Raw genomic sequence first — 17,707 nt, forward strand, 5'->3', positions numbered from 1 at the left:
CTGAAAGAGTGGCCAGGTGCTGGAATGGGCTGCTCAGGGAGGTGGTTGAGTCACCGTTGCTGGAGGTGTTCAAGAAACATTTAGATATAGTGTTGAGAGACATGGTTTAGTGGGGTTATTGGTGGTAGGTGGATGGTTGGACTGGATGATCTTGTAGGTCTTTTCCAACCTAGCTAATTCTATGATTCTATGATTCTACGAAGTCCTCCTCCTCCGCCTTGCACCCTGTCTGCTGAGGCAGCGTTGGAGCGGCCAGAGGGGCACGGCAGGGCAGGGACAGAGCCAGCACAGCCTGCTCCGTGTGGAGCCACTTCTGCTTTGCACAGGGTACAAGTGGGTACAGTTTCTGCTTCTGTAATGAGCCAACATGCAATTTCCCTCCCCGCAGGGCGTTCTCATACTTATCTCACACCATTCCCGAGTTCACGGACAACTGCCTGATCAACATTATGAAAACTGGGGATGATTATTATGCTACCAGCGAGACTAATTTCATCAGAAAAATTAATCCACAGACTCTGGAGACACTAGAAAAGGTATAAATGTCTGTGTGTCGTTCTGGTTGCCTGCCTGCCAAGGAAGAGAGTTTCAGACTGACTCAGACGAATCCGTTAAATCTGCAGTATGCAAAATTGGAAAGATACCTGTCTCCTCCTATTTCCTTGGCTAGCAGAATAAACTTTTTAAAAATCATGGTAAAATGAAATGGTGAAGATACCTGTTCATTTCAGAACACAGGAGTTCAAAAGTAAATCCCAAGCAGTTTAGGGAAAAGTGGGGCTTTGGGCAATTGCACAACTGTACACAGTGTAGTGAGGTTGCAGGCATAATACCACATATCGTGCTTATGACGTGATTATTTTGGATGATTTCCATTATAATGCATCTGTAGTTCTCAAGCGATTTACATAATTAACAGTTTAGTAGGTCATTTATTTGATGACTTTTCAAGTACCTTATGCAAGCTATTACTTAATTGTTAAAAGTAAATGTTGACATGTTGCAAGTTGAACTTTTCCTGTCATATATTATGTTTCGAGTGCAGTTCCCTTAAACTGAATAGAAATCTTTTTGTGCCAGAAAATTGTTAGACTCGTAGCCCCATTAAATAACTGCTTTCAGAATGAAAAGGGTACTTGCAGAGTAACTTCTTTAGCCAATCCCCATGCTGTATTATGTGGCTGCAACAGAGAGGTGAATTCAGATTCTGTAGTTTGTTTAGCCTCGAATTAGGAAATGATTTGAGTACCTGCATGAATTATGTGACTTAAAAGTTGAATTTTCAAGACCTCTGGGGGGCACCAGTAGAAGGCTACCAGTGCTGAAGGGCTGGTGGATTTGTGGCGTTAGCTATGATCAGTTTTAATGTACTTGCACATCTCTACAATCTCCTATTGTATCATCTTCCAGGTAGACTACAGCAAATACGTAGCTGTAAACTTGGCCACTTCTCACCCACACTATGACAGTGCTGGAAATATTCTCAACATGGGTACTTCAATTGTTGATAAAGGGAGAACAAAATACGTTCTCTTTAAGATCCCTTCCTCTGTACCAGGTAAGATGTGTTTTTTATCAGTATTTCTTAGAAACTTGTCAGCAGTTTCTTTTCTTCTGAGGTTAAGGGGAGAAATCACAAGATTGTAATCTTCTATAAATGTAATTTTAATTTTTCTTATTTATGTTCAGAAAAAGAAAAGAAGAAATCTTGTTTTAAACACCTGGAAGTAGTATGCTCCATTCCTTCTCGCTCTCTGCTCCAACCAAGCTACTACCACAGCTTTGGAATCACAGAAAATTATATTGTGTTCATAGAACAGCCATTCAAACTGGATATTGTCAAACTGGCAACTGCATACATCCGAGGGGTGAACTGGGCTTCCTGCCTTTCCTTTCACAAGGAGGATAAGGTATTCTATCTAATACTGAGCAATGGAGTCAGCCAGGCTGGTAACCTGTTGTATGCTGCTCTGTTTTTCATCAACTTCATTAATTTCAGCAATAACCCTTTTTTTAAAAGCTCTTCCCATCATGTTGCACTTTTTTGGATCAAAGTTGTATTTTTAAAATATTGTCTTCCATCTCCAGAAATGTCACAAATGAATACTGATACTGAAGTGCTTAAGAAAGAGGACAGTCAGGCATTGTTAGAAATGTTGTGTGCCAGAAGGGAAAATAAAACTGCTCTAGCACCCCAGACACATACTGCTGCTCCTGCTCCATACAAAATGCTGCATAGTGTGGATGCAATCTGTTCTAGATCCATTGCATCAGATTAAGTAGACACAGGTTGGTGGAAAAGCCTGAATCCAACAACAAGGGAGTCTCTTTCGCTGAGGCAGTTGAGGGAAAAAATCTGTTTTCTGAGGACCTTATTTCCACGTTTTGTGGTCCTCAGAATGGGGGAGTGCTGGAGTAGAGGGTACCAACAGAGAATATGGCAGAGACTCTACACTAGGGCAGAGTTATTTAAATTAAAGATAGGCCGGGGGATTTTTCAGGTTTACTGGAACACTTCTGTCTTCAGCTTAGCCTGAACAGTAATTTGCAACAGTGAAATTAGTTTGGAGCACTTCCACACTCATTTTCTACTGCATTTTTTTGGTCTCAAGGTTGGAACCTCTCACCTCCCAGCAGCAAATCCTGAATTCGTAATATGCTTCAGTACAAATGGGCAGTGCTTTAGAATGCAGACAGCTATCTGTAGAAAAGTAATTTCCTATATAACTGTTTGCTGATCAGTAATAGTTTTACATGATGTTTGCTGTCTTTCAGACGTGGTTTCACTTTATAGACAGAAAGACGAAAAAAGAAGTATCCACCAAGTTTTACTCTGATGCTATGGTGCTTTATCACCACATAAATGCTTATGAAGAAGACGGCCACATTGTTTTTGATATCGTTGCCTACAGAGACAATAGCTTGTATGATATGTTTTACTTAAAAAAACTGAACAAGGACTTTGAAGAGAACAACAAGCTTACCTCCATCCCAGCCTGCAAGCGGTTTGTTGTTCCTCTGCAGTATGACAAGGTAGGAAGAAAAGGGCTTTTTAAACTGCTCTTTGATCAGTAATTTAAGATACATTAATGGGAAAAATGGGTGGATGAATGGTTGCCAGCCCTTTTGAGTAGAATTTTGTTTCTTTAAAAATAACATATTCACAAAGTGTTCAGGAGCTTTGGTTTTGGTATGTGTTGTGAGAAATGGCAGTGAGCAGTTGGAGGTACTGTTACATGGGTTGAGGTTCTGATGCCATCATTTATGGAGATTTATGGAGGGTCATTGAGCTTATATCATTTCCTTAACAGTGCAATTATTTGTAAGATGCTATAAAATATGAGCAGATACATCAACAGGATTGTTGATTAGAAAGGTATTCATGAGGTTTTGCACAATCGGTTTTTTCCACTTTACTGGAAGCCTGTATAAAATATATTCACACTCCCCTCTGTTGCAATAGTTTTATTAAAATGAGAAGATTTCAGTTAAGTGCAAGATTTATTAGCAAGAGGAATGATCTTATCTTTCAATATAATTTAAAACATCATTTTACATCATTGTTTGCAGCAAAGTTTGTATACTGGCCAGCAACTTGGGCAAGTTTCTGCCTGATACATTTGGAATGGATAATACTTTTTCCTTCTATATCCCAGAATCTTACTGGCTTTTCATGTCTCAAAAACAGTTTTGTTGCAAGGGCAAAGGATGTGTTGGGTCTCAACTATCCTACCTAGGCTGCAATCTTAAGAATTCAGCTGTGGTATATTAAAAACAAGAATGCATCGCACCTAACCCATGGTGATTTTTAGTGTGAACTTCATATCTAATACTTTAAAGCCTATCTCCATTAATTAAATTCACAAACTGTATCATCTATTTATTGTGCTTCTGGAACACAGCCAGCTCTCTCTAAACCTTTCTTAATGCTCAGTGTGATTCAAAATGGTTACACAGTAATATATTCAAGTCCTCAGAGTATAATGAGATTTCTAAAGAGAAGGTCAGAATCTAATGTTACAGGATAAATGCCATTATGAAGGAACTTCATCTACCTGGAATATCTGTTTAATCCCAAATTCGTCTATGTTAATATAAAAACCAATGAAAGTTCTAAATTAGAAACACATTACATTTTCAGCATACATCTCTTTCAGGATGCAGAATTAGGTTCTAATTTAGTCAAACTTCCAACTTCCGCAACTGCTGTAAAAGAGAAAGATGGCAACATCTATTGCCAACCTGAAATATTATGTGAAGGTAAGAAATTTCTGTTATACAGATCTCAAATATATTCCCTTACGCACCTCCACTTAGATATATTCTAACAATGCATAGGAGCTGTTCATATATGTCAGATCTTTATAAAGCTGAAAGTAACGACAGCTTTAATTAATGTGTTTTGTGTAGATGTGGACAATATCTTTCTCTTCCTTATTTCACTCCTTGGTGTCCATCCATTAATATATGACCCTGAACCTGCACAGCAGTTCAGGAATGATTCAAAGGCAGTATGTAGAAGCTGAGGGAATAAGTGAATTATCATTACTTATACTGATAATGATACCCCAGTTCTAGAAACATTTACATTTAGAAAGTTCAAAATATCACTGTGTCAAAGACAGAGATCCTCACTTTGCAAGTGCTATAACTCTGCGTGCTTACTGGTGACCTGCACAGGTTATTAAAAGGGTTCCAAAAGATCTCCTAGGTCAGGAAAATCCTGGTTCCCAAACAGCATCTCTACGAAAAGCGAGCATCCTGGCAGTCCGAGGAATGGGTTGCTGTCACCTGGATGCATACTTATCAGGAATGAAATCTTTTAAATGTCTGCAGTTATATCAGTTTTATATTGCTCTAGGGTCTCAAGCTGTAAGCTTGGGATCTTACAGCTGTTAACGTGGCTTGCAAATCTACCTGTTGTGAGGTATAAAAATGGTAACTTCAGTTACGTGCTGTATTTGATGAGTTTTACCTCTGAGATTGGATATTTAAGTTTTGTGGGGGGTCATAACAGGAATATGTAAAGGGTATGTATGTGCTTAAAGGGAAAGTCATTTCTTAGAATGTTAACCTCCAGTTATATCTCAGAAGTTCACGTGTAATGTATTTATGAAACAATGTAATGATACTCATAATTCCCAGTATAATGAATCCCTAAGAATGAAAAATTATCACTTTTGAATGAACTGCCTTGGCTTAATTGTGCTCTGCTGATACCTATTGTTGGCTTTTTAGAAATTCAAACATACAAAATCTGTTTTAAATACTGTCAAATATTTTTCATAGGGTAACATTAATTGGCCTATGCAAATGTATGGTTTGAATTATATTTCTTATTTTGTTCCTAAGTCTTGGGCTTTCTTATACCTAGGGATAGAACTGCCTCGCATCAACTATGACTATAATGGCAAAAAATACAAATACGTCTATGCAACAGAAGTCCAGTGGAGTCCAGTTCCTACAAAGGTATCACTAAGATTTACAAAGTCAGGAACTGTGTATATATAACACAAATCAAATGTAGGCAATTATAAGTAGATCATGCTTCAGTCTGGCCCCAAATACAGTCTCATCTGCAGTCATCAATCCAAATAGAAAGGGAGCGGTTCTGAGGCCAGAACTGAAACTGATAAAGCTTCTAAATTACAACACTGCAGCTGTGTGCTATGTGGAGAAACTTCAGCGCTTGAAAGCACCAAGATTAAAAGTTGGGCATGTATGTTAGCTTACTTGTATAATTGAAACAGCCCCACTGGGCCAAACTATGGAAAAAATACATCCTAATTTTGTTAGTTGAAGTAATGGAACTTTGTTGCCAGCTATTCAAAACACGTAGCTCCATGAAGAGCAAACAACTGTTTGCTTAGGAGTGTGATTTAAAATCAGATTCTGTAATATTCAATAGAGAATAAGTTTCTGTCAAAACTTTTCCCCTTTGTGGATCAGTCACATGCAAAGAAATAGGGAATGGCTGAATTCTCATAAGGGGAAGCTCACGTTCTATCATTTCCCTTGTAAAGTACTGATAAAGTCAGGCCTCTTTATCGAGTTTTTTATTTCCAGTCTTCTGAATACAACAGTTACGGAGACCCTCACTTTTCCACTCGATTTGATTGAGCATCTGTAATGTGCCAAAACCTACAAAGGAGAGAGTAGCAGAAAGAAAGAGCATTAGGCAGACACGTATCTGTAATAATTACATATTTTTTCCCTTAGGAAACTCAGCTAAAACAAGAAGTTAAAATTATATATAATTTTTCATAAAGCTTTATCTTTTGCTAGAGAGCTAGTTCTGTGTAATAGGATAGCAAATGCATCGTTTGTCTATGCATGATGGCAACTTCTCAGGAGACAGCCTAGAATTACCAATAGATTAAGATGAAAAGTACTATTAGTGAAGGAGTATTGCACACACAGACTCACACTTTATAATTACTGTTCTGAGAGCAAATTGACATCACTGTTGGCTCTATATAATTACTACCACTGATTACAAAATAAAGCTGGATTTCTTCACGATGCAAGAAAATTTATTGCAGAACATTTGACAGTAGCTCAAGCAAATAAGCACGCTTGTGATTTCCAGCATAGATAATTTCTGCCTGACTTAAAACATGATCTGACAGCAATTTCTATTTATATTGCTCTTTTTCATGTCAATTTCTCTTTAATGAATGCAGTCACAGCAACAACCGTGTACGATCCTTAGGTCAAAGATCCTTAGTGAAACTGCTGTCTTCTTAGATAGAAGGGAAAATTCTTCCTCCAGTGTTTGAATACTTTCATTTCTGTTTGAAGTTATTTCTCTGACTGAACATCAAAGAGGAAAAGAATAAAACTGCATCCGGATGGGTAGAAAAAGCACGTAACAGAATTGAGGTGGAAATGTGTCCCCAGTGGAAGCTGGTTTGGGCAGGCATTTGACCCATTAATGAGATGAAAAGCTGTACCCTGTTCCTTTGGTTAATACCAGTGTCTGTGTGGAATTCTTGCCCACTGGTTTAACCTTTACATTGCTATTAATAGCCCTCGCTCTGGCATATATACCCTAGTTAACAGTAGAAGGCCTTGAGGAATATTGAGGTCACAACAAAGGGAAAATAATTCACAGGATTAGACATTGGAAGGTTTAAACCCTGTTTCCTGCTTTACAACAGAACTGCAGTAATTTGGGGCAAGTCACTTAAAAGTGCTGTGCCATGCACTCTTCTCTGTATGGGGAGGATATAATTTACCCATGATGCAGGGTGAACAAATCTTACCACCTATTAGTATCTGTCAAATACTTAAAGCCCATCAAAGAAAGATGTAATCGTAATGTAATGAAGTGCTATCTGTGCCTTTTTTAACACTACTAAAACAGTCTCTATAAAATTAAATAACATGCTGTGATTACGCAGCCACTAAATATGACTCCTAGGTTCAACATTTTCCAGGCATTTCCTCTTTGTGACACCACGTGCCTCGTTGCTCCTTACCTCTTAGCACTGGTGCCCCACAGCAGTCTGCTCACGTTGTACCTTTGGGGTCAACCACTGTCTGAGTCACTGACACTTTTCTTTTCTGGTCACAACAACTTAGATTGCAAAACTGAACGTCCAAACAAAGGAAATTCTGCACTGGGGAGAAGACCACTGCTGGCCCTCGGAGCCCATCTTCGTTCCCAGCCCCGACGCAAGAGACGAGGATGAAGGTAAAATTGTGACAGCATTTTGAAAGCTGGTTTTGCATTAAATCTTAAAAGTTTCATTGTTGTCAGTCAGAACAAGGAAGTTAGGTCGATGCTTGTGCAGATCAATTAAAATTAGTACCAACTATTTTACTCCTGCAGACAAAAGACAATCCATGACAGAGCAAAATGAGCATGCATAAAGTCCTAAGCTATTCATAAACAATCCATGCTTAGGACTTTCCAGAGAGCCATTGGGAACTGGATTTATCAATAGGAGAAGCTGGAGCTGTGAAGTCAGTGTTGTTACAAATGAGAACACAAAGTGGCATTGCAAGTATCCCTGTAATCTGGATCTAGGTCTGTTCTGAGGTGACTCCTTGCAAAGACAAATGACAAATACCTGAAAGGATGTGTCCCAAGCTTCTCTACTCAGTTGCCCAACAAGACTCTCAGGGACACAATTCAGTGTTTGCTTGCTGCAGGCAGGCCAGGTAAAAGAACAGAAGAGAACCATTCATTAGTTCTTTAGCTCCCCCAGTCAGACTTCATGTAGCAAGCATTTTCAGTTTGTGTCCTCAGATTCCTAGCAAACAAGTCTCATTTCCTGACGTTGTTATGTTTTCAGCTTGGTGTAACCAGTATGTGCTTCTAATTCTCTACTTGTTCATCACAGGCATTGTTTTGACCTGTGTTGTGACGTCTGAGCCAAATAAAGCACCCTTCCTACTCCTCTTAGATGCTAAAACATTCAAAGAATTGGGCCGAGCCACAGTTGATGTAGAAATGCATCTGGACCTGCATGGAATGTATATACCACAGAACGACTTGGAGGCTGAGACTGAGTAAAACGCTATTTATCCATGACACAAACTGAGACAACTTTCTACTGAACGTGGGAAAATATCCCTTTTATCATTCAAGAACAACCATATTATGACACAAAATGACTACATATAATCCTTAAATAATCTATATAATCTTTCTAAGACACAGCAATGACTTTTACTGCAGATATCCTGCATATAACTATTCCAAAAGAAGAATGGTCAGTGTTTTAAAAGTGCTAATGTTGTACAGAACTGTGGTAGAGGGAAGAGGAGAGAAAGGTAACAGGAATATTTAAGTAGAATATAGATTTCCAAGCAAATGAAGTACAGTATTTATAGTGTGATGCATGGCATGAGTCACATACATCTGCAGCTCATGTAACTTTCATAGATCATTTCAAGATTGCAGCTCGTGATGCAAGTTTTCTCCAGCCAGAGAACCTCATTTTAAACTATCTGCTTCTTTACTGGTAATTCATACCAATGCATTTTCTTGGTGCTTGACTTCTTAAACTCCACTGTAACCAAAGTATTACATTCAGGTGCTACAACTTTCTAATTTAAAACCTAAACAAATGAGCAAACAAAACTTGCTTTGTGAATAATCCCGTGGTGTATTTTTCCTTTTTATGATGACAAAACCAAGTAACTTGAACAGATGGTTTTATGTAGCATTCAATTATACTTCAGTGCTATTCTATCCTAGTGTTATAAGCAGTTTGTATATAAATCAGTTTTCTTTGAGAATATCTGACATGGCATTTCGTGTAATTAGATAATTACATTGTCTAAAAAATGAACAGAAATGTATCATTTATTAATATTGTTAATTGTGTTACTAATACTATGCGTATGAATGAGAGCAATGTATTTCTAGGAGAACTCAGATATATGTTCAACAATTTCTTTAGGTGAAGGTGTATTTACTGATGGAAGTTGTATCTTTAATGAGGGAGAAAACCAGCTGTCCATCCATCCATGTCAGGTGTTCCCCTGGTCTGTACGTGTCACCACACTATTCGGGTATCTCTCACTTTCACATCCCTGTTCTCACAGTGTTTCTGCTACTCACTGTATTTTACTGGAGAGAAACAGCAGGAAGTCGCTGCCGTTTACTATCTCCCCATCACATGAGAACAACTGGGCTTTGGCGACTTGTTCATGATTACGTAAGATGTTTACAGCAGAGCAGCAAGAGAACCAACACCATCCACTGTTCTTGCTTGCTCTGTTACGACTCCCTTTGCTTTCTTCACAGTTTGTATGTATAAAGAATACACAGCCTAATTCTAAAGTTAAAAAGTCACTGGGGTCAGATCTAGAGCTTAAGTAAGCAGTTTGGGGTTTTCAAATGTTTGTCTGTTCCATTACATGGATATAAACACCTCTATGATATGAAGAAACAGTCATCGTCAGTGTTCTCAAGGTATATTACCACCACCCGGTATGAGAATTTTATAATCTAAAGAAGAAACTGAATTCCATTTTTGTAAGTAGCATAGAAGTAGTTCTAAAATGGCAGACTGACCTTTGAGGTTGGGAAACTACAAGGGCTGCTCCAAAAGTAATGTCTCCTATATTACTATGTTGGCCCACGACATCAGAGTCAGGTGTTGTTGGTATGGCAGTAGAGGTTGAGCCTTCCCACCAATATTCCATTCCATTTTGTTGCCGTGTGACAGGCTGACAAAATGGCGTCTGGCATGGAAGTGCGTATGATGCAAAGGTGTGTCAACAATTCCTCCATGCAGAAAAAAAATAGCACCCACTGACATTCATTGCTTGCTGAACATTTATGGAGACCAAACAGCAGATGTGAGCACAGTGAGGTGGTGGAACAGTGACAGTGGGTCACCCACACTGGTGCAGGTTTTGATGAGCGCAGCACGCAGGCTCTTGTTTATCACTGGCAAAAATGCATAGCTAATAGTTTGCACTATGTTGCAAAATAGTGTTATGTAGCTGAGAATTTGCTCTATCAAACAGTGTTATTGTGCTCTTTGTATGTCTTGTAGTTTCCATGGAAATAAATTGGAGGCATTACTTTCAGAGCAACCTACATACCACTTGAAGGTCATCAGCTGTGATGCTGTTAACTTTATTCTGCAAAGGACTGCACTTAACAAAGTCCCCACAAATATTTCTGGAATTATAAGGGGGTCATAAATCAAAGGTCTAACCATTATTAGAGATCTCATTACAAGAGTTTGTCTCCAGAATTTCATCTGAGATTTCAGAGTGTGATGCGTGTGGGTGACCGTGAGTTTGGATAGAGGAGTTACGGGATTCTGGGGAGCTAACTCATCCCACAGAGAAGACACAGAAGGGGAATATTCATCATAAAAACAAATCAGATCGGTTATCTACAGTCTAAATCTGGATTTGCTAATCTCAGTATTTGATCCAGGTCATCCCACACCACAGACAACACAGATCAGACCATACCGCTAATCATGAATTTCTGAGACTATTTTTAGTGGTTGCAATAATAATCTGATGAAACATTTACCACAAGTACAGCGACACACAGTATAATTTTGCGGCTGACAATAGCAAGGGGGAATGCGCGCGTGCTTTGCCAAGTGGCTGCAAGGCTTGTGGGTTTTTTGTTGTGGTAATATAGCACACGGCAGGCGAGTCCCTCATTTGCTTTGCTTCCCTGCCATCCTTCAGCATGAACGAGATCCTGAGGGTCATAAGGGCCGGATTCTTCTTTTGCACCAGTTCCAGTCTGAAGTCAGCCCATTAAGACCAGTGGGCTTACTGTAACGGCATAAAAAGAACCTACACTCAGCGGCTGCAAATGCAAACGGTAAAGGAAAAGAACAGCTGAGCAAAAGAATCAAGCTGCCGGGATGGATGCATCTCATCACTTCAAAGACGCTGCAGACGGCCCTCCGAGCGGTGTGGGAGGTTTGGTGGTTTGTTGTTTTTTATCACTGAGTTTCATGAAATGGAACGAATAACAAAACGTAATCATTAATTTGCTCTCTGGAAGTGGCTATTACCCGTTACGCCTCGTCCCAGTGCCCCACATACACGGCAGGAGGAAGCAGAAGCAGTGTTTACCAGGATGAGCTAAAACCAGTAACACAACTGTTTCCTACCTCTTAGCCCATGCAGGAGGTGCAGAAACAAACCCGTGTTTTCTTTTTAAATAACCAGGCCACTCAATGACAGCTTTCGCAATAATTCAAACCATCGCTCCCTTGGGTGTGCAATTACCAAACGATGAGCAAAACACATCTTTCACCAGCAGCCCAGGAGGGCTCCCTGTGCTCGGTGCTGCGGAGACGTGCAGACGTGCCTTCCTCTGGAGCCCTCCTGCATTCTGCTGCACTGACTCAGAGCACGGACATCTGGCATTCCGGATGATTACGCCCAAGCCAGAAGTGGCCTTCTGATATTTTAACGTAGTGCGGTGTTAATAGCAATTAAGTGCCGCAAAGTTGCCGGTGTTTCTCACAGACCAGTTTGCTTTCCTGCCTTCCATCACGCCACGATGTGAAACGCGTTCTCCGCAGCTTCTCCAACCGCTCCAAGCTGCAGAGCGGACCTGGAGCGCAGCGCCCGGCGGCCGCTGTGCGCTCAGCAAGGGCTGCTCGGGGCTGGCAGCCGGGGCGCGGGGCTCGAAGCGCGGCCCGCTCTCCTGCATTACCGCTCCTCTCCGCGCGGGGGCGCTGCCGAGGCCGGGGCGCGCCGTGCCGTGCCGCGGCCCCTCCCGCCCCGAGGGGCGGCGCGGAGTGATGACGTCAGGCACGGTGCGAGGCACTGATTGAGGCGGCCGGCGCGGCGCGGCTCGGCACAGCGCGGGGCCTTGCGGGCGGCGGGGCCCGGCCGGGCAGCATGTCGGGGCCGAGCGCCGTGTCGGATCCCCAGCACCCGGCGCGGCTGCTGCGGGCGCTCAGCTCGTTCCGAGAGGAGAGCCGCTTCTGCGACGCGCACCTGGTGCTGGAGGGCGAGGAGATCCCGGTGCAGAAGAACATCCTGGCGGCCGCCAGCCCCTACATCAGGTGCGGCGGGGCCGGGGCGCTTACGCAGCGGGGGGTGCGCGTGGGAGAGGGCGCGGGGCTCCCCGGCCGCGTCCCGCTGCGGGCGCTGAGCCGCAGCCGCCGCTGTGGGCCGCCGCTCTGCCTGCCCGTCCGCTGCGCCTCGGGGCCCGGGCAGCGCCCGCGAGCCCGGCTCAGAACTGGCGCGGCCGGGCCTGGCGGGGCGCGGGGTACGGCCCCGGTGCCTGCCTGCCTGCGGGGCTGCCGTGGAACCTGCGCTGGGCGGCGGTGGGGTGTCCGCTTGCCGCTCCGTGTCTCTATTTCTGTGCGCTTTCGGGCAGCGAGGTGTTTTGTAGTAGAGCCTCGGCGTTTTCAAGCATGAAAACAAAGTAAGAACAAACGGAGCGTGGAGTTGGTGATGAACTTTTAAATGGATGTTGATCCAAACGAGCAGTGCTCCCCGCCTGCAGCGATGAGCAAAGTGGGGGTGAGGCTGGGATGTAGGGTGCCATAAAATTCACAGAGAGGGAAGGTCAGGAAAAAGAACGCTGAGAAAAGACACCGCGGTGCTTACATACTTAGAATCGCTCTTTTCAGTGCCGGTCTGAGAAGCAGCTATGGAAGGTTGTGTTGAAAGGCAAATGAAAGGCATGAAGTGAGGGTGGACAGTCAGTCAAATACTCTTCAGATGCCCGAATCCTGTTTTGGTGGTGGTTCATCGTTTTTTAGATGACCCAATGCTATATCCAAAATCTAGATTGGATGTCTTGCTTCAGGTGGAAGATGCTGTCTTCTTAGAAAAACTGCTGCTGTGCCGTAACAGCAGTACAGACAGACATGAAATGTGCAATTTTTTCGTTGCAAGAAACTCTGTAGTTCAAAGATACTATAAACTATTCTACAGAAGGGTACCTTCTCAGAGATGGTCATCTCAATGTATTGCATTTTGTTCTCGATCTCTGACAAACGTGCTGGGAAACACGAGTTATGTGTCTGTGGGGAGTCCTAGAGTCAGGCAAAACTACATTAGTACCAACAAAACCTGCGCTCATTAGAGTTGTGGGTATTTCTGTAACTCGGGATTGCTCAGGCTCGTATCCATGAAGGAACTCATTAACTGTGTGTGAAAGTAGGTTACCTGCATTAATATATAAATATGGTCTAGTGTTGGTCACTTTGTTTGTTTTGGTTTGTTTTTTTTTTGAACTTACTCATCTTTTCTCCTTGGGCCTACGAGATGTGAGAATACACGTTCCCAATTCTTCTGTAACACATTAAGAAACATGTCTGCCTTACCTGCCTTTGCAGAGCCTCGCTTTTACCCATGATGCTTGTCTCTTTTCATCACTGCGGGATCCCTTTCTTAACTCCAGCTGTTCTTCATTTTGGGTAGAATGGGTCAGATAGGGCACCAGTACTAGAGAACTATGGTTCCAGCTGAAGTGAACATCTCAGTGGCTCTTTCTGGAGATAAAATACAGCTCTAGCCATACCCAGTTTCTGCAAGTCCTATTTATTCTGAGTGTTTTCAAAATGATTGATGTTTCTATATAAAGAGTTACCAGGAGACGCAAGAACTCGATGTCATGTTATTTTAAAGCTTGATTATTCCAAAGCGTGCCCTGCTACCAGAGTCTGAAAGTCTCCAACTGTCGATTGATTTGAGTTGCTTTTATTCCAATATGAAGCTCCAAAAATCCAATAAATAATTTGAGAAAAATGTTTGGACGGAAAGCGAGTGGATATGTGGAACGTAGCAGTGGAAGTATTAGCTGGTGCTGCTTTTCTGTATCTGGCTCTATCATTATATACTGTGGCTGTGGGCAAGTTCAGAAACTTCATATGGTTTGCATGAATGCTGAATTTAGGGTGTGAGCAGGAAAATAAGTAGGCATGGATGTTCTGAGGGGGTGGCTGGGTGTGAGCAGAGTCTGCGTGCTGAAGGATTTGTGTAGCCACAGAGAGAGGAGCGTTACCTGTTTTTGAGTTTTGCATGGAAGTTGTTTGGCTGGGTGGTTATGAGTAGGACATTTATAAATTGCAGTGATGTGGTTTCCCTGCAGTTACTTGGCAGCTTGACTATCCATGCGGCTCAGAAGTGGCAGCTGGGAAGAGGCAGAAAGACATGAAGGCAAAGCGGAGACACGCCGAAGTGCTGCTGGTGTTGCGGGTCCCATCTGTCCTTGCCCATTTTCTGGCTTCTGCAGGGGCAGCAAAAAGCACCAGCTTCATGGATAAGCTGTCAGCCTTCGGGCCAGTAAAACCATGTGTTTTTGTGGTGGCTTGAGGTCTTGCCCCAGCTGCTTCGTGCCAGGCTGCTCGTGGTCCTCTGACAGGCAGCAGGGCCTTGGGTGGCTGTGTGAATTCCTACAGGACGGCCGTATTTGTGCAGCTCTATTTCATCCCTTAGTCTGCCCCTGGAGCAAATCTTGACATTTAAAAAACAAACAAGCCAGAAGTCTTCCTGCATATCTCAAACATCTCATGGTATGTTCCCAAGCCTGAGAAAAGGAGCGGTCTTAATGAAGAGTCCGCCACAGGGCGAAGCATGGCTTGGCTCAGGGGTGCTGCTCTGCGCCCCGGACAAGTTCAGTTTGAGCCAAGTTAGCTCTTGGCTTGCTCTGCTGTAACAAACCAGCCACAACTCTGCCCTGCTGCTTCTTTGTTTTATGCTTCTGTCCTGGCAATAGCTGTCACGCATACATATATCCCAAGACAGTTTCCTTTGGCTCAGTTTGTTTGATTTGAGAACCCAGAGTAAATTATGCCAGCGTAAGAGCGCTTTTGACAGAATGAACTGCTTACACTAGCGTGGCGTAAGTTGTAGCGTTCATCCAGAACCCTTTTATAGGATAGGTTTGGTCCAAGTATTCCTGGTATCCTCAGCTGGAGCAGCAGATTTCTCATCCGAGCAGTTTGAGGCTGGCTGGAACTTGCAGCTCTCGGCACTTGGCAGCTCGCAGTCTGCTCCCCAGTGTGTCAGGGCACACCGAGAGCTGTGCTGGCAGAGGGGATGTAGGAACTCAGGTTTGTGGATTGACTTTGCACTGTTACGTTGTGATCATTCTGCTATCTCAATTAAGTGTTGTATTTTAAAAAGAAAAAAGGATTTTTTTGTTGTTATCTCAGCGTGTCTCATCTTTAGATTTCGCACATCTGCGTGAACAGATTGTCCATGGGTGTATGTATGCTATACTGTTCCTCAACATTTGTCTGACTTGATAACAGACCAGTAACCATACTTGTGTCTTTTTCCAGACGCACATAATATAACCAAACCAAAAGAAAAATGTAAGGTGAAGTTCCTGGTACTTTACCTGTAGATCAGTTTTGATTGGAAACAACATGACGGCGTTTCCACCTTCTGACCTGCGCTGTTTGGCCTTGTGATGTCCCTGAAACAAGCAGACCTTGTGAGACCCTTCTACCACCCCCAAACCTCCGCAGACTGCAGCGCAGCTGTGCTGTGACGCGTCCTCCATCACCCAGCTCCTTTCCTCCCCATGCCACCGCTGCTCTGTGGGGGTTACCAGGAGGTCTGTGAGCAGGCGGTGGCTAAAACTTCTTCCTTTGCAGAACAACGCAAAGTGGAAGCCAGCGTGTGCCAGTTGCTCCTGATGCTTGTTTCCTGATCCTCGTTTGGTTTTAACTGACGTTTATGGGGACCCTTTGTAGTGTTTTAACTCTGTTCAGGACTAAGACAAAGGACAGCTGAAGCTGGGAGCTACTTTGGTGACAAGGACCCTGTGTTCTTAAGCTGTAGTTTAGCTGCATTGCTCTGTGCTTATTGCAGGTCGAAGGCATACATCTGCCCGTCCCTTTCTGTCAGTCTGCTCACTGCACACAGAGTGCTGCTGTAGTAAGTGCTTCTATGAGCAGGAGTTTCAAGCCGTGCCATAGCCAAGCTTTGTTAGGAGAGGTTTGTTTCTGTCGGTCTCCTGGGGATTTCAGGGGCTGCCCTGAGAGTGTGAACTCTTGCAGTAAGGTAGGAACAGATTGTGACAGGTTTTCCTCCCAGACTTTTAAAGCTGTTTTGCAAATTATGCAACGCTTCTTTTCGAATGATACTAAAATGTTACCAGTGATGCTTTAGTGATACCTCGGTTGTAGATCTCCGCAACTTTGAGGAGCAATAAATCAAAATTGTGGCTGCATCCAGAAATTCTTCATCTGGCACAGCCCAGAAGTGTCCAAATGTGGGTTGTGTTTGGATAAGGAGTTGAGGGACAACAGTGATATAGGTTTATTAAGAGCTTATGGTTTAAACAGGACTATGCCAGGCTTGAGTGGGGAGTTACTAATTACATTCCTGCTCCAACAAGCCCCTAAAGACAGCCTGGAGGGAGGAAGCAACAAGGCTCCTGCCCAGCTCAGCACAGGCAGAGAATGCAGCTGGGCTGCTGCTCCGTGTCAGGCAAAGGGGGAGCATGAAATCAGAGCATCTTGTTTACAGAGGAGATCTTGAGGTGACATTTCGTGGTCTCTCTATTGAAGCAGCGCAGTTCATGCACATGCTCAGTTTGAGGGAAGGAGGTGTGGCAGAACGCAGCAGGTCAGGATGTCTGGGTCAGTTCCACTGCAGGTTGTGCATGCCCCTGTGTTAATTGTCATTTGCCAGAAGTTTTGTTGTTACCAGGGCTTTTTTTATTAACCGTTCTTCTTTAAAGCATGCTCTGTGTGGAACAGGTCTGTTCTGATGGTGCTCCTGCACCTGAGGGAGAATCTGGAGCTGAGTCTGAACACTTTGTTCATCGTGTTGTGTTTGCATTGATCTTGGCTACAAAGAGAGAAGGAACTTTTTCCTCATGTGGACTGACGGATAAGGAAATGAAAAGTTACTAATGATCTTCAAGAGTTTTTCTTCGCTCTCTGTAGACCTTTTATGTCACATATGTACAAAGCTTTCCCTCTCAATCCTGCTCCTGAGCGCAGTGCCACCTATGTGTTTCCATGCTGGAGCCTCCCCTGTTTATCTCCCAACAGTTCTAAGCAAACAAACAAAATTGGTGCTGTGGACAGCTCTGAAACTACCTGCTGCCTATCAAGGAAATAGCTTCTTAATACCATGTAGTTAGTGGCTGGCTTATGTCCTTAGGCGTGTTGCTTTTACATCTCCTGAACAAATTCAAGCTGCCAACTACAACTCTTGCTGTTCTTTATGGACTCATGTAGTCCTCTGAGTTGTGAAGACTCTTGGCTCCTTGTCCTGGTGAAAT

At 43.1% G+C, this 17,707-nt stretch overlaps 2 protein-coding genes across 5 annotated transcripts in view; both read left to right on the top strand.

The window, feature by feature from the left end:
- BCO1 (beta-carotene oxygenase 1) overlaps positions 1-9,251 on the top strand; it is a 55,272-nt gene extending 46,021 nt beyond the window's left edge. For all 4 annotated transcript variants that reach the window (XM_021408953.1, XM_021408950.1, XM_021408952.1 and 1 more), the window contains 8 exons: positions 389-536; positions 1,411-1,558; positions 1,690-1,910; positions 2,776-3,033; positions 4,158-4,260; positions 5,375-5,469; positions 7,585-7,696; positions 8,349-9,251. In XM_021408953.1, the coding sequence (XP_021264628.1) occupies positions 389-536; positions 1,411-1,558; positions 1,690-1,910; positions 2,776-3,033; positions 4,158-4,260; positions 5,375-5,469; positions 7,585-7,696; positions 8,349-8,521 (1,258 nt within the window). In that variant the 3' untranslated portion in view covers positions 8,522-9,251. The remainder of the gene's footprint in view (positions 1-388; positions 537-1,410; positions 1,559-1,689; positions 1,911-2,775; positions 3,034-4,157; positions 4,261-5,374; positions 5,470-7,584; positions 7,697-8,348) is intronic.
- Positions 12,269-17,707, top strand: part of GAN (gigaxonin) — a 37,264-nt gene continuing 31,825 nt past the window's right edge. Inside the window, exon 1 of the mRNA XM_021408347.1 lies at positions 12,269-12,515. Coding sequence (XP_021264022.1) covers positions 12,349-12,515 — 167 coding nt within the window. The 5' untranslated portion in view covers positions 12,269-12,348. The remainder of the gene's footprint in view (positions 12,516-17,707) is intronic.

The sequence above is a fragment of the Numida meleagris genome, chromosome 10 (assembly GCF_002078875.1).
Source record: "Numida meleagris isolate 19003 breed g44 Domestic line chromosome 10, NumMel1.0, whole genome shotgun sequence".
Classification (NCBI taxonomy): Eukaryota; Metazoa; Chordata; class Aves; order Galliformes; family Numididae; genus Numida; species Numida meleagris.